Source organism: Fukomys damarensis, unplaced genomic scaffold (assembly GCF_012274545.1).
Source record: "Fukomys damarensis isolate Sample0158 unplaced genomic scaffold, DMR_v1.0_HiC HiC_scaffold_36, whole genome shotgun sequence".
Taxonomy (NCBI): domain Eukaryota; kingdom Metazoa; phylum Chordata; class Mammalia; order Rodentia; family Bathyergidae; genus Fukomys; species Fukomys damarensis.
This window is the reverse complement of record NW_022900948.1, coordinates 25,922,828-25,940,032: the sequence shown is the minus strand read 5'-3', so window position 1 is coordinate 25,940,032 and position 17,205 is coordinate 25,922,828. Positions and strand designations below refer to the sequence as shown.

General features: G+C 38.2%; 1 protein-coding gene across 1 annotated transcript in view; it reads left to right on the top strand.

Annotated features, from left to right (window-relative positions):
• Positions 1–17,205, top strand: part of Ctnnal1 (catenin alpha like 1) — a 61,259-nt gene that overhangs the window by 42,859 nt on the left and 1,195 nt on the right. Inside the window, exons 12-17 of the mRNA XM_010639457.2 lie at positions 4,950–4,987; positions 9,426–9,473; positions 9,563–9,717; positions 13,678–13,726; positions 16,162–16,218; positions 16,351–16,464. Coding sequence (XP_010637759.1) covers positions 4,950–4,987; positions 9,426–9,473; positions 9,563–9,717; positions 13,678–13,726; positions 16,162–16,218; positions 16,351–16,464 — 461 coding nt within the window. The remainder of the gene's footprint in view (positions 1–4,949; positions 4,988–9,425; positions 9,474–9,562; positions 9,718–13,677; positions 13,727–16,161; positions 16,219–16,350; positions 16,465–17,205) is intronic.

Here is a 17,205-nt window from a genome sequence, read left to right as displayed (position 1 = left end):
TCTGGTCTGGGGAAGTCAAGGCCTGCTGGGCCCTGCCCCCCTCTTTCTGGTATCAGACAAGTCCTCCTCACCCTGCGTGTGAGTGTCCTTGGCACAGTAATTGCAGGCTCAAGCTGAGCGGACTCAGAGGCTCCTGCTCTCTGTAAAAGCCTTGTGTGAGCACAGGCTGAAGTTGGTGTAATTTTGGGTTCTGGGTATAAAGGCATCCTTGAGTATGTCTTCATCCTGCTGGCCTCTCATTACAGGCCAGAGGAATATTGTCTTTTGCATCTGGTGACATTAGCCTATGAAAAGTGCCAGAGCCTGGCTCTTTCTGGGATGTGATGGGTTCCGTGCACTTGTAGGCATGTTCCAAGTGCACTTTGGAAAGCTTGACTAGTAGCTGCAGTCTGAAAAGGATGTGGTTCCAAGCTTGGCCAGCTGATTCTCCTCTACCAGAGGATCATTGGGCTGGGGACAGGTTTCTCGCATACTGCTCTGTGTTGGGTGTTTGTCCTCACCCATAAAAACAGGGTGTGGCTGAATGGTCAGCACTTGTACTGTCCCATATCCCTGGGCCAGTGAGTTCGCTGTTGTGAAACTGGAATAGACCTACAGTTCTGTCCTTGTTCTTGTCCCTTGACCAAGGGCCTGTGCTGCCTTCCTCTTTGTGTCTGGGATCCTCACTCTTTCTAAACCAGGTTGTTTTATCAATTTTTTGTCTATCTTTTATTTTTATTATAAAGGATTTCTAATACATTTTTTCCCATCAAGAAAGCCACCCTTTAACAGTTACTCCCTCCCTTAATCCTGGGCTAAATTCTGAGTAGCAATTAGAACAGGAGACAGAGGCTGATAAGCTTGAGCAAGTTTTCTTCAACAAGCAGACACAAGTTTTATTTCCCATCAAGGGGCTGCTTCCTTGTGCTGGGATTTGAGTGATAGTCTCATGCAGAAGGACAGAATTGGGTAGAAGCTGAAGACCAGTTTCTGAGATGAGACTGCCTGGGTTCCAGTCCTGTCCCTTTTACTCTCTAATTTAACCTCTTTGTCTTCAAGTTTTATGTCTGCAATTCGGGGATAATAATGACATAACTACCTCACATGGTGGGTGTGAATATTTAGAAATTCATTCCTAGTAAGTTCTGCACAGTTGTTGCTTCTGTTCTCATCAGCATCCTGACCACTATTATCTTACAGTACAGCTAAATAAATAGCTTGTGAACAAAAAACACCAGGTCTGGTTTCTCCCTCTAAACGCTATCTGTCCATTTTCTGATGTTCCTCTCCTATCTCATTTCATTTCTGAGGCCGTTGGGCGCAGCTTGTCTGGCCCTACCGTAGAAGAGTCTCCTGTCACCTCACACACACACCAGGGACTGAACTGAGGGCCTTCACACTGAGCTACATCTCCAGACCTTTTTTTTTTTTTTTTTTGAGACACACTCTTGCTATCTGCTAAGCTGCTCAGTCTGGGCTCAAACTTGTGATCCTCTTGCCTCAGTGTCCTAGAGTGCTGGGACTAGAGGTATATACCTTCACTCCTGGCTATAGAAAATCTCTTGACCTGCACCCAGTAACAAAGAACCTACCCTTGTTTGTACAAATGAAGCTCAAACATTAACCAGTGGAAAACTGATACCCTCTGAAAGAGTTCTCTCACTGGATATTTAATGCAGCATTAGTTCAGTCCTTGCTTTTTTTCTGAGAGTCATCTTTCTCCTACCAAGATTAGCCTCTATAAAAGCAGGAAGAGGTTCAGTGAAAAAAAACAAAAACTACAACCTGCTAGTGTCTGCATGAAATTATAAAGATGATCATTCAGAGGTTTACTAGCATAATATGGTCATACAAATAATAACACGTGCCATCTATTACTGTAAGTGCTGGAGGTGTAGCTTCCTTTAATCCTCTCAGTAACCCTGTGACATAGGTAATATTTTCAAATGTATGTGAGCTTTGAAGAAGTTCCTGTGCCAGTGGCCCCCACTGAGTAAGCCAGCGAGAGCAGGGAGCTTTACTGAATCTGTGCGATGCCAAAGATGAAATTTATCAACCACTCACACTCTCTAAACCCAGCCCTAAGTGTTCTGATGAGAACCAGTTCTGTAAAAAGTGCTCATGACTGGAGCACTCAGTTTTGAGTTTTCCTCTTTAATCCTCTGAATCCATTCCAGAAATGACAACCATCCCAATTCTAGGCTTTTCAAAAGGTGTCAAGCAAGAAACAAGCTTTGATAGAGAGGAGACTGAAATCTTGGTTGGATCTTCTATTAGCTGAGAATGGACCTGGCTAAAATATACAAGAGATAATTGGGTATCATAATCTGTTAGTAACCGAGTCCTGGACATATTGTGGCCCTTTGAATTTCAGTTTTTTATGAAATAATTTGTCGCGGTGCTTACAATAAAATAAATGACAACAGAGGTTTTATTTCTGTTTTTAAGATTATGTGACCAGATTGCCATCTATAAAACAAGGCAGTTAGACTACATCAGAGTAGGCAAATAGATGTGAGTGCTGTCATTCCTAATTCTTGCTCTGTGACAGCAGGTGTTGATTGATCTTGAGATTTTTCTTTTCATGGAGCTTACACATAGACTTCTACTCTTCCTCAGTATAGTGCTTTCCCATCCACTATGGATAGACCAGAACTGAAACTACATGGCTTTTGGACATGGTCATTGTGGTTTCTCCTACTTGTAAGCTGGATGGGAATAGAAAGAAAAACAAATAAGTACTTAAAAGAGGACTCAGAGGATTGGAACCGCCAAGTGATAATTACTACCAAGGGGATGGTAATGGCAGCAAACCAGATTATATAAAGGCTCTCTTTTCATTGCAGTTATTTCTCCTACATTCTTGTTTCTTTAACTCTGTTGTATCTTAGAAATATTGTAGACCCAAATGGTTGGTTCCCCAGACCCTCTCCTCTTGGAAAGTAAATGTGACGGGTTCACAGTCATGAGCAGTGTAAAGGGTCATAGAGTTACATAACACAAGATTACTTGACTGAGCTAGTTTTCCTCAATGATTTTGTCTTCTTTTATAGTATATTAAGACGATTTATTAGGGATATTATGCCTAAGATTCAGACTTTGAATATATGGTAAATTTTGAGGCTCTGAGTGACCTGAAGAACTTTTTTTGGTTAATCTTCTTGCAGCTAAGTCAGGTACATTTTATATCAGAGATGAGAGACAAAGCATGAAAATAACCTCTTTATCTTTAAAGATGTTTTCCCCTCTCACAATGCTGAGATCACAAAACTACTAATAAAATTCCCTTACAATTCTGACATTACAATGAAATAACCTGAATAATAAATCATTTTTGAGAAACACTAGTTGGCCCTAAGCAAAATTAGTGTGTAGGTCAGCACTGTCCAATAGAAATACAGTGTAAGCTATACATATAATTTTAGATTTACTAGTAGGTACAAGAAAAATTAAAAGGAAATAGGTGAAATTTGTTTGGATAATAGGTTTTTTGTTTTTCTGTTTGTTTTTGGTACCAGGGATCAAACTCAGGCTCTTGTACTTGTAAAGCAGGCAGTGGAACCACTGAGCTAAATCCCCAGCCCAGTAGGTTTTTATTTTTAATTAATATTTCCAAAACACTATTACGCTAGTATATAATTAACATTTTATTTTATTTTGGTACTGGGAATCGAACTGGAGTCCTTGCGCTTGCAAGGCAGGCAGCGGAACCACTGAGCTAAATCCCCAGCCTATAATTAACATTTTAAAATTTATAAATAAGTTTTTTGTTTTGTTTTGTTTTTTGGAGACATGGTCTCACTACGCAGTTCAGGCTGGCTTTGAATTCATTGTGTAGCGCAGGCTGGCTTTGAACCCTGGGCAATCTGCCTGCTTCAGCCTCCCAAGTGCTGGGATTACTGGCATGTGCTACCATGCCCAGCATAAGTAAGATATTTTCTATCCTTTTCCCTTCCCTTAATACTAACTCTTCAAAATCTGGTGTGTATTTTACCCTTCCAGCACAACTCAACTCAAACTAGCTATGTGTAAAGTGCTCAGTAGTCTAGCTAGTGGATTCTGTATTGAATACCATTATAGATGAAATTTAGGTATTTGTAGGAAGTCTGAGACCAGCGAGTTCACATGTTCATCAGTAGCCATTTTCTAAGCACAGGTGTGATTCAGTGCTATTGTATTTACTTACACTAGGTTGCATAATATGACATTGATATTTTCATATTTCAAAATGGTTGAAAATGAGCCATTTCATGTGATTCAACCTGATATAGGTGAATACACTTGTTTTCTTTGAAGAAGTACTTTTTCGTCAAGAAGCAATTGCTGTTCAAATCTTTTCCCACATTCTTACCGTAGATATCACTGAATAGCGTTAAAAAGCATCTGTCATCCACTGTAACCTGACTGTACGTGATCTGGAAGCCATAATGTGATAACTGTGGCAGGGATGAAATGGCCTTTGCCGTCTGCTTCCTTTTCTTACTTATTTTTCATGCCCTTTGTGAGTTCATAGCCTGAACGACCTGTTATCTGCTTTCTTTCACCTTCCTTTCTTGTTTCCTGGATTGTCCTCCTCCCTGACTGAGAATACATTGTAAGGTTAGTTGTAAATGATTTGGTTTGGTCTGTGCAGAAAAGGAAGAAGCACCAATGTTGGTACTGATAAAAAGAAGTCTCTGGCTTCCACAGAGGCAGGATTCTGTAAAAGGAATGCTCCATGTGTAAAGCAAATTGTAGATGGAAATCAACACGAGTGAGACATTTAGCTTTTCTCCCTTTACACTGGTAGAGACTGGCCATGAGAGATGCAAGTCTTGAGTCTTCATGTTTGTCACCAAATTAGGAGTTTACTTCTCAATCACATGTAATTAAGAGACTAAATTGTCAAAATAACATACTAACTTTTTAATACTTAAAAGTTAAATATGAATAATAGAAAAAAGTTTTTAAGTTATATATGTCATTTGTAGGAGAGAAGTATGGCTACCTTTCACTGCCAAAGCCAATGGTAAGTAGAATTGTGTACATTTCAGAATTTAAATTATGCTTTCGGGGAGGATTGATTGGTTGGTTGGTTGGTAGAATTTGAGACAGGGTCTTGTTGTGTTGAACTCACTAAGTAGCACAGGCTAGCCTAGAACTTGCAGTTGTCCTGCCTTCGCCTCCCAAGGACTGGGATTACAGGCGTGACCTACCTCGGCCAACAGATCAGGCTCTTGTTGCCTTTTCCCATCCTTTCTGCACTACAGAGTAAAGTTAGGCTATTAACACGTTCACAATGGGGCTGTCATTTATATATCTTGCTGCCAAGTGGCTTGAATCACAGGTAATACATTGCATGACTGCCCCATCAGGCAGCTTTTATTAATTTTATCAGTAAAAAGACCAATCAAAGTGATTAGATCCATTTGTACTACTGGTGGTTCAAGTCACCCAGTGGAATAATCAGGCTGTACCACTGGTAGCTCAGGCTGGTGTGAACATGTTAAATGGTGGTTTACAGCTTTGGGTCTATCTAGCCAATACACTGAATGTTTGTATTGGGATTGGGGATTTAAGAGAACAGTAACAATTTATGATTAGTAAGGCATAATCTGACTCCAGCAGAGCAATCATTTATTTTGTCTTGAGTCTAATTTGCAATGTCAAAGTTGTTTTCTGTAAACTAAAAACTTTCATATGCTTTCTCCAAAATGGAAACATGCCATGTATATGGGAAAGAGATAAACACAATGAAGTACATAGTGACCCTAATATTCCTTTGGAAATGAAAATTCCTGTCTTCTGGCCGATTGCCTTTTAACATCAATCATGTTGCACAGGTGACATTTTGATGACTCTAGCAATTCATTTGAAGTGATCATTCTACAGAAAAATTGTAGTTTTTAATGAAGTACAGGATATGAAAAACAAAAAAATAATAAAAAAGAATCAATTATCAAGAAGGACTATTCTAAAACTATCAAGTGTCCTAATAACTACTTCAGAAGTAGAGGAAACCCAATGGACTGTATAGAATTAGCTCCCAAAAGGAAGAAATCATGAATGGTAAATGAGAAAATCAAAGATTTGAAAATTAGCCGAGTGTGGTGGCGCATACCTGTAATCTCAGCACTTGGGAGGCTGAGGCAGGAGGATTGCTGTGAGTTCGAGACCAGCGTGGGCTACATAGTGAGCTCCAGGTCAGTCTCAACTACATAGTGTGACCCTGTTTAAAAAAAAAAACTAAAAAGCTAAAATAAAATAATAAATTTCACAGGTAGGGATTTAAAAAATATTTTTTTCAGTATGGCATTCCTATCGCCTAGAACTGCCTGGCACAAGTTTAATCTTCAGAAAATAATTTGATAATTTGCTGAGTCAATGAAAAAGACAGGATGCTTTCTGACAGGCTACCTCAGACTGTCCAACAGAAGTATAGTTCAAAGCACATACATAATTTAAGATTTTAAAAATCTTTATTAAGTTTATATACAATATAGTTACATTCATCATTGGGATCTTGCACCTTTACATGACTTGACTTGGTTCTTATTTTTCCCCATTCCCCAGCCTTCCCTTCAGCTCCTCCACCCTTCCCTGTTTGCAGACTTTGTTTCCATGTTTTTCCTTTTCACATATTTTTTCCTTTCCCTTTTTACCTTTTCCCTACCCTTCCAACTTCCCCTACTCTTTTAGACATTTTCTTCCTATTACACAATGTCAGTTATACATTTTGATCCTTATTTACACTTTGTTTTTCACACCAGATAAAACTATTTGGTATTTACACATGTGTGTCCTATTTATTTAATTTAAGAGTATGGCCTCAATCTGGATCCATTTAGCTATAAATGACTCCAGTTTCTCATTCTTTATGGCTGAGTAGTACTCCATTTTACAGAAAAACCACATCTTCTTTATCCAGTCTCCAGTTGATGGGCAATTGGGATGTTTCCAAATTTTAGCTGTTACAAACTGTGCTTCTATACACATAGGTGTGCATATATCACTATGGTATGATTCTTTTAATTCTTTTGGGAACATATCCAGCAGAGGGATGGCTGGGTCAAATGCAACTTCTAATCCTAGTTCTTTGAGGTATCTCCATACTGATTTCCACAGTGGTTGCACCAATCTGCACTCCCACCAACAATGGAGAAGGGTTCCTTTCTCCCCACAGCCCTGCCAGCATTTGTTATTGGTTGATTTCTTCATAGCAGCCATTCTTTCTGGGGTGAGATATTGTAGTAACCATATTTTTAAAAAGAAAATTGTAGAATTTCATATTTTGTTTAATCCAGTGTATGCCAAATATTATCATGTCAACAAGTAATCAACATAATGGTGGATGCCTCTTAGTCTTTCTGTCATCTTAAGTCGAAGTCTACCCACTCTGTGTATGTTTTACACACACAACATCTTAATCAGAGTAGCCACATTTCAGGTATTCATTAGCCACATGTGGTAGTGGTTCCTGTATTGGAGAGTACAGGTTTCAGAAAATGATTAGAGAGGAGAGAGAATTTGTTGATTGGTGATTATAACAACATTGGTGAGGAACAGATAGTGTCAGAAGAGAGAACTGGCAGTGAGGAGATAGAAGACAGAGCCCCTGTATCTGGGAATGGGAATATAGAAATGGTGGGGGAGTGGCGGAAGGACAGATGATAAAGCCCGGGTTTTATAAAAGGGCATATGGTGTATTTCCTAATACACTGATACTAATTAGCGTGTTTTCTGAAGAGTCTGACATTTAATGCTGAAATAACATTAGAAAACTGAATGTAGCTAGTGAGGAAGCAATCATAACAGTTCAGTATCTTTATTTTTAGTTGTATTTTTATTATTTTTTACTTTAAATTTTACAAATCTCTCTCTCTCGCTCTTTTTTTTTTTTTTTGTGATGGGTATCAAACTCATGGCCTTGTGCTTGTGAGTAAGGCAACGGCACCACTGAGCTAAATCCTGGCCCACAAATCATTGTTATTAAAGTAAACTGCAAAAGAGTTCTGTGGCATTTTTGGAAGATGGTTTTTCTGTAGTAAGCTATCCTCAGAACATTTTGAAATTGTGGATAGAAGTTTGCCTGTTTTGTTTTCTATCCAACCTAACCCCGCTAGGAAGTATCTTAGCTAATATCCTACTGGGTTTAAGCATACGAGGGTAAGTGACTTTTTGCAAGTGCTATAACTTAGAGCTAGTACAAAATTTTTTTTTTCTTTGAGATAGGATCTTGCATGTAGTCCTCCTGCCTCAGCCCCCTGAGTGCTAGGATTATGGGCATGTGCCACCATCTAGCTCCCAAAATAATTTTTTTTAAAATAGAAAAAATACTACAGAGCTTTTAATTGGTTCAGTGGAGCAAAGATTTTATTGAATTGCTGTATTTTTTAAAATTTAGTAACAGTTCAGAATCATGAACCATTCCTTTAGCTAATGTGTAAGTAAATTCCTAGAAAATTGTAGCTATCTTTTTTAGGAAGCAGATTTGCAGGCTGGTGCTATTTGAGAGGCTCAAACTCTTACCTTTTATAACCAACACTGCTGCATCTGATTGCATTCCAAAATAGTGTCCACTAGATGGCAGGCAAGCTTGGTCATGTCATTAAGAGGGTTTATTGGCCCTTTCTGGCAGTCCCCCACCCCTGCCTTCATTAAATACTTTAATAATAATGACTTGTAAAAATAATAAAAATACAACTAAAGGGGTGAGGTGTAAAATTCTAAATAAGACAAAACCTAAAAACCTTGAGACTATCCATAAATTTCTTGAATGCTTTATCAGTTGCACGATAGTCTACCAGATCAAGGAAAGACAGAAGGACTATGCAGCTATCAAAGGAGGAGCCAGGGACATCATTGTTTATTTTCTCAGGAGATAAGAGACAACTTGTTTTTATGTGTGTGAATGTGTATAACTTTATAGTTTCTCTCCATATACCTATTTTCTATCCTGTTATTTCGCCTGTGTTTTCAGTAGTAAATATCATTTTTAAAATCTCAAAAATCTGTGTTCAGTGAGCAAATCTAAACCATGGCATAGAAAAACTGAAGAGGTAGTTTTGTTTTGCAGTGAAACTGGTAACAGAATAGCTATAAACCTGTTGCAATGGAAAATCTAGGGAGATTTGGGGGGACGTTATTACTGGAGTCCAAAAATTACAGAAGTTGTGTTGAAGCCCTCGAGGAGCAGCTGCTAACAGAGGACAAGAGCTGGAGAGGACAATTTTCTGCTCTCCTGGCTGGTCACAGATTTCAAACCAACAACCTACTCAAATGTGAACTCATATACTAGTCGAATATTTGCAACTGGTCGGTTGTTTAATTAAACTACTTAGTGTAATTTAACTATAAGCTGGTTGGGTTAAAATTAGACTTTATTACAAGTTAGGCTAGCTATTACTATTGAATTTCCTTTTAAGTACACTACCTTCTAAGATACTGTAATCTTCTTATTATCACAGAAAAACAACGTAAACAAATCACTGAAGCCAGAGAAGCCTGACTCTGAGGTAAGACCTCTTCCTTTGTAATTGTCTTACATCTAATCTTCCTTTCACGTCAGTCATGACAAGGTTGTGAATATGATGTACATTTGTAGGACCAAGCCAAGATAGCAAAGCTTGGATTTAAACTGGGCTTGCTTACTTCTGATGCTGACTGCGAAATTGAGAAGTGGGAAGATCAGGAGAATGAGATTATTCGTTATGGCCGGAACATGTCCAGGATGGCCTATTCTCTATATTTATTTACTAGGTAATGTGGTTACATTTTGATTTTCTATATTCAGTATAATAATATGTGGTAAAAGACAAAGTGCTATGTTAAATCATTGATGGGGTAATGTCAGTGAATATATGGTAAAAAAAAAAAGACAAGCAGTTATGATAATTTACTTCAGCAGATGCAGCAATAAGACACATTTAATTAGGAGATAGATTTAGAAAGGATCCTCTTTTAGATTTCTGCTCCCTTCTTTCCATAATCTTACATTATGCTTTCATCATCTTGCATATCAGTGTGTCTCAGTCAGCATCAGTATGTTTAGAGAACATGCCTTTTATTTTTTCTTTTTTTTTTTTCCAGAACTGGGGATTGAACCTAGAGGTGCTCTACCACTGGGCTACATTCTCAACTCTTTTTATCTATTTCTTTATGTAGTCTTAGATGCCCTTGAGCTCACTATATAGCCCAGGCAGCCCTTGGACTTAGCAATTCTCCTGCTTCAGCCTGGCACTGCAGGTATATACCGCCACACTCTACTACATCGTTAGCGCTTTTTATTTTTTGAGACAGTCTAAATCGGCTAGGCTAGGCTGGCCTTGAACTTGTGATCCTCAGACTCCCGAGTAACTGGGATTATAGGTATGTGCAATCACACCCACCTGAGAGCATGCCTTCTATGACTTTATACAGTGATCGATTAAACGCAGACCAATGAATGAAGCTGTGAGGCCTGCCTCTGTAGGTTGCCAAATTTCCATAAGTCAACATTCATTATGGAGATGAGAATTCCCAAACTTTATCTTTCTTATGTTCTCTGTCTTTTCCATGTTACAAGGCTCTTAATTAAATGCCTATTGAAGTTAGTGTTGACCATATTCCATGGTCTTTTGTTACAGTAGTCTATACTGGTGTAGTAACTGTACTTAGCTAAAATAGTTTAATTATCTTCTAGTATTTTATCAAGAAACAACTTCAAACTTTTCATTAACTTTTTGTAATCTGGCTTCCTCTTTTTTGGAAACATGGAAGATAACTGATAGCAATATTTGATACCTTCTAGCTGACTTCCTATTCATTTTTGTCTTGAAAGATTAATAAAATTGGTATTGTAGAAGATAGTTTATACCCACAGGTAAAGTAGGTTTTTAAAAAATGAGCCCTAGACTTAAGAATTCTTACCTTAGCTGGGTATGTGGTATATGCCTGTAATTAATCCTGGCACTCTGGGAGGCTAACGCAGAAGGATCACGAGTTCAAGCCCAACCTAGGCAGCAACTCAGTAATTTAGTGAGACCCCGTCTTAAAATTAGAAAGGGTTGGAGATGTAGTTTAGTGTGAAGGCTCTGGATTCCATCCCCAGGACTGCAAGCCAAACCAAGACATCTTACCTCACAGGGGCAGAATGTGTCTGTATAAACATGTTGGAAAAAACATGTTGGTATCTCTCTAAGGCAGCTTTACTTCCAGGTAAAAATAGTGAAAAGGAAGAGCTAAATTATCCAAATTATTTTTGCAAAGTTACTAGAAAGACTGAAAAAATGCGTGTCTACCCTTTCAATGGGAGGAGGAGGTGAGGCACTAGAGGGGAGTGATGAGGGATGTTGTATTTGTACGGATTCACTTATAAAGAAGATTTGGGGTAGTGCAGAAGCATTTCCTACCTAAGAAACTTCATTTTCCTCTTGATGATGTCTTCTGCCTCCTACTTTTTCCAGGTAGATAATTTTTCTCAAGGGAGAAGGCAGAAATAATAGGAGTTCATAATGTTGCTGCTGTTTATCATTTGTTAATGCCTTATTATGTAGAGACTATTCCTACTTGTTGGTTTCCTTCCTTTGTTCTTAATCAAGGTTCTCCTGCGATTGAGTCTTTCTAGCGTATCTATTAGCTTCCTTTCCTAGTAGATTCCTTCTTAAAATATGATGGCTCAAGTCTGCAAAAGAACACAAAGAAACTCTTGTGTTTATGTACAATAAATTTCCACAGACTACTGAAATAACAAACATTTTATCTTTTGGCTGGACTCATGCTAGTTATCAATAACTGACATGAAAATGATGCTTTAAGTTTTAAATAAAAACTGGAAAAATACATTAACTTAATGAACATAGTTTAATATATAAAATCTTCCCAAAGAGTTCACCAGCTTTTTATTTTTTTGGTACTGGGGATCGAACTGGGGACCTTGTGCTTGTGAGGCAAGTGGTGTCTATCTTTTGTTTGTTTGTTTTCTTTTTTAAAAAATTATAACTGCCTGTTTAGCACATTCCTAGCAGCTTGAACCACTGGTGGTATATGCATGACTGTCTCATCAAGCAGCTTGTCCCACCAGAAGGGACTGGCCCATGCTGCCCAGTGGTGCCCCACTGGGGGTCCATCTATTCAGCCACCTGGCAGTGAGACATACAAATTACAGTCTGTTCTGAGTGTGTTAATTAGTTCTTATTTCAAAACATTTCAGGGTGATATGGTCAGCATTTTTTGTTTCCAAGTCAGAATAAACAGTAGGTTTTGGTAAAGGATAGAGTACATCCCATCAAGGTTAAGATCCATGAGGGGTAGGAATTACTAAAGCTCTGTGGAATGAGACTTGTTCTGAAATGTGGTTAGTGATTAGGAATCATGACTTGAAAGAAAGGGAATACCTTGTATCATTTAGGCAAGTGTTGGTTATGTAATTATCTACTTGTGGTAAAAATGTTAGTTTTCTTTTTTAGGTTGGTTTCTTTTTCCCCATGAGGTTTATATGCCTGTTTTCCCTAGCAATCTTTTCCATTTTTTCTTAAAATCTGTGGTTCACCAACCTCCCCAGGTACTTCTTTCTAAGACTAAGTGTTGGCTTTCACAGTATCAAGCTTTATGGTTTTCCTGGGCAATCTTATAGCCCTTTTTCAGGCTTTTGTTTAAGTGCACTGTAATAACATATGGTTTCTCAATAATTTATATGTAATAACATATTTATTAATAATTAAATGTTTAAGATTCTATAGTACCTTATAGTTTAAAAAGTATCAAGCTTACCAGAGCCTTACATTTTTTTTTCTTTTTTGCTATACTAGGGCCTAAATGAAGGGACTCACACATACTTTACCACTGAGCTGCATACTGAGTCCAGTCTTAACAATTTTAAAGTGGTTAATGCTTTATGATTTCATTTGATCCTGTCTATTAGAGAAGAGCAATGATTTGTTGACATTTCATAGCTATTAAGTGGCAGAGCTGGTTGCTACTAGAATGTAGCATTGATTTATGCCCAGTCCACAGCTCTTCTTCTTGGAGGGTGAAGCAGGATACTAGGGATTGAACCCAGGACCTTACATTTGCTAGGCAAACACACTACCACTGAGCTACATCTCTAACCTCCACTGTTCTCCTTAATGCATTTATTCTCTTTCTTGTAATTTACTTTTCATTTTTTAGAGCTCTTAATTCTTCTTAGTAGTTTATAATCTGATATTTTCAGTCTCCTGATGAGACTGGTAGCACAAGTATTATTATGACTATTTTCTACATTTAGAATTAAAGATTAAGTAGTATGTTTCATCAAAACCAGACTGAGTTTCTACTAGAGTTGGGATTACAGTTAGAAGTGAGAATTTCCTAATTTTTGGCCTGATCCTGTTTTCCAATAAAGGCCTTTTGGTTAAGACATCTCATATATTTAATTCATGGAGCAAAATGAAAAAGAAAAAGTAAAAAGGACTAATAGAACTTAAAAAATAACTTGTCGATTGTAAATTTCTTTACATTATAAAATTAAAATATACATTGTTTTCTGGGGTGAAATGTACCTTTAAAAGTAATAAATATTTAAGTTGCTTTTAGAATAAACTCAGAAAAGTAAAAACAAAAAGTTATGAGCCTGTTCATATTATTTTACAAAATTTGTGAACTGTTAATGCACAAAATGCTCTAAAATTTTAATATTCTACAGCCAATATACTAGCAATAACATTTTTTAAACTTTCTTAAAAACTCATTTGACTTTAGAGGAGAGGGGCCACTGAAAACTTCCCAGGATTTAATTCATCACCTAGAGGTATGCTTTATTTTCATTTTATGCTACTACTTTAGTTGCGGCTCAAAGTGGGTGGTTATTTATTTGTTTATTTGGTACTGGGGAACAAACTCAGGACCTTGTACTTTCAAGACAGGTGCGGTACCACTGCATTAAATCCGTGACCCCTCAAAGTGGGTTGTAAGTGGTTTTTTAAAGAGATATGTCATGTGGCAATGTTTGCATGTATGCCCACCTGTGTGGTGTATGGAGTGGTAGGAAGGTAGATAGATAGGTTTGCTGTAACATTTTGTGGAGCTTTCTTGGTTGTCTCATTAGAAAGAAATATTAAGAGGATAAAGTTGAATAGGCTTTTTTGACAGTAGTTGCTGTAAGTTTTCCAAAGTAGATGAAAATACCCGTAAACAGATACAAATCCCTTGTACCTTCCAGAGTTCTAGAAAGGCTTTTGACTTGTTAGTTAGTTAGTTAGTTATTTATTTATTTATTTATTTATTTATTTATTTATTTATTTATTTATTTTCGGTACCTGGGATTGAACTCGGGACCTTGCGCTTGCAAGGCAGTCTGTGGAACCACTGAGCTAAATCCTGGCCCTATCTAACCAAACCTTTTCAGGAAAACAGTTGCAATTTAAGCAGATGACAGTCATTGCAGAAGAAATGCAGAAAATATTTTTTCTGTGAAGTAGGCTACAAATGAGCTATTTCCCTTAAAGCAGTTGGACTAAATCTGGGATTTATTCTAGAGTTTGGTCCATGTCCATTCTCAGCTGTGCACTATTCATTTTCTTCTGGAGGAGCCTATTCATTAAACCAATGCCTGCTGATTTTCTCCAACTGTGATGACCATAAAATGGCATCTTTCATTCAAAAAACTTTTTACTAAACTTGTACTATGTGTCAGATTAAGAGCCCTATGGAAAAAAGAGGACTAAGGAAAGCTTGGTTCTCATAGAGCTTATGTTCTAGTGGGAAGACAGAGACAATACAAAGTATCTAATGCACATATGTAAGTTATTGGAGATAAAATCACATAGGAAGTTAACACAGGGATAGTCAGAAACTTCTCTAAGGATGTAACATCCTTAGAGAATGGCTAAGAGGGGTACAGTATTTCAGACAGAACAAAGACAAAGGCCCTGGAATCTAAGGGTAGGGCTAGATGAACCTGAAGAGTAAGGAAACAATTGTAGCTAAGTAGAATGAGCCAGAGGAAAGTGACATCTCTGTAGACCAGGAAAGAACTTTTCCCAAGTGTGATGGTAAGCTCATGGTGGATTTTGTTCTACAAGGATTATGTTCTCCAAGGTTTTTTACTTGACCACATGATAAAGGATGGTCACGTTTACTGACATAAGGAACACAGAGCTTAGAGAAGATCAGATTCAAGTATTTTGTTTTGCTCATATTGACTACAAAGGGAAGTAAAATATAGAAGACCGTCAGGGTTTAGAAATGGAGAGTTTCGAGTTATCAGGTGTTTATTTTGTGGTACTGGAGATAAAACCCAGGGGTGCTCTGCCAGTGAACTACATGCTCAGCGCCACCCCCCCCCCTTTTTTTTAGACAAGGGTCTCACTAAGTTGTCCAGGATGGTTTTAAAATTGCTATCCTCCTGCCTCAGCCTCCTGAGTAGCTGGGTGTGCAAGTGTGCAACACTGTGCCTGGTGGGAGTTACTGGTTTTAAGGTTCTCTTAGAACCATGATACTCTATGAGACAGACATAGATCCTACACTCAAGGGGGTTGCAGGCTAAAAGGAAAAAGAAGACATGAGAAGCAGCAGGTGGTAATGGGGAACAAGGAGGAATACGTGGGAAAAGGAATCAGACATTATAGTTTAAAAAATATAATATATATATTGGTTAGTATCTAGATGTAAAGCTCATGGGTGTCCCTTTACAAAGGAGAGGGAAACATGCAAGACTGAGCTTAAAGTTTTTGTACCCAACCATAGCCAAGGTGTTAATGCTGGTGAAGAAAGGGTAAAATCCTGGGCACCACAAACAAAACAAAACAAAACAAACTTTAGAATTCTATGACTTTTTCTTTTTAACATAGTCATCTCTTTCGTTGATAAGCAGCTTTATTTACAAAACAAGTCTAAAATAAAGACATGAAATGACAAGCCCTTGAGAGCTACAGGAGAGCTCACTCTAGGGGATTCACGTATGCAGCCTAGGCATCTAGATTAAGGGCGTAAAAGAAGGCCGGCTGCGTGAGAGGCGCCTAAAGCTTGATCTCCTTGTATTTCTTGCTACCCCTGTAGCTATCCTGGGGCTGAGATTTCCATTTCTTTTGCTTGTTTGGCAGCATGCTCAGCCATCATGTCTATTACACAGTTTTTTAAAAAATGTATTTCATTTTTTAAACTATATAAAAATTATGAGTATATTCCTTAACACCTACCCATAAGACGTCAACCTAAAATAGTGATGCTCTCCCTCTCTACCAGGTTTTTGCTGCAGAAGGATTAAAGCTTACTTCAAGTGTACAAGCTTTTTCGAAACAGGTAACACGTCAGCCTACCTGGTACTGGAGGGGAATGCTATGTCTACCTACTCTGAGAGTATATTGATATAAAGGTACTTAAAGTATAAAAGATGGAGTTTTGGTGGTTATAACTTTCTAAATTACATTTCAGCTGAAAGATGATGACAAGCTTATGCTTCTCTTGGAAATAAACAAGCTAATTCCTCTATGCCACCAGCTCCAGACAGTAACTAAAACATCTTTGCAGAAAAAAGTATTTCTAAAGGTAAAAGGGAATGGGTTTTTCAGATGGGCATGTGAGAAACTTGCTTCTGTCCTTATCAGGTTAGCTCTGGCTGCTTTTGGTGGGGGGAAGTAAAGTTAATATCCACAGAAGGGAAATTTATTTTTCATCCCTTGACAGACAGGATCATTTATTTTCTGCTTTATAACTGTCTGCAGCGAACAGCAGGTACACCAAACCATTAGCTTACTGGACACAGATTAATTCAAAAGCATTGAGCAGCCACCTTGAAGTCCTTAAGGCATCACCTGTCTAGGTGATGAGAGTCCTGAGATGAAGCCAAACCCATGGCTACTCTGAGTCTCTGGCTCAGTTGGCTCCTCCCTAGAAAGACATCTAACCAGGCACTCTCTTTAAGGAACATGGCTTTTTCCTTGTCTGGAACCACTCACTGGCTTTGTAGCACACAACCACTTCTCCGCTCCACTGGCACATTTCTCCCTGGAGGCCTCTCAGCTCACCCATCCTCACTATGCTTGTTGATTTTATACTCCTCTCTCATACTGTGAGATGGTAGCATGGGGGTCTAAGGCACAAACACCTCCATCTGGGATGCCAGTTTATGTGCAGAGTGCAAGGAACTCCAGAATAGGGGTTTCACTGCCACTGTCTGGACTGTTTTGAGGAGATCTAACAGCCTGAAGTGGAACAGGCATTTTCCTCCCCATTCTTGTGTTCCATGAAACTTGCAAGACAGCTGGGCAGTTACTCCTATCCCTGTGT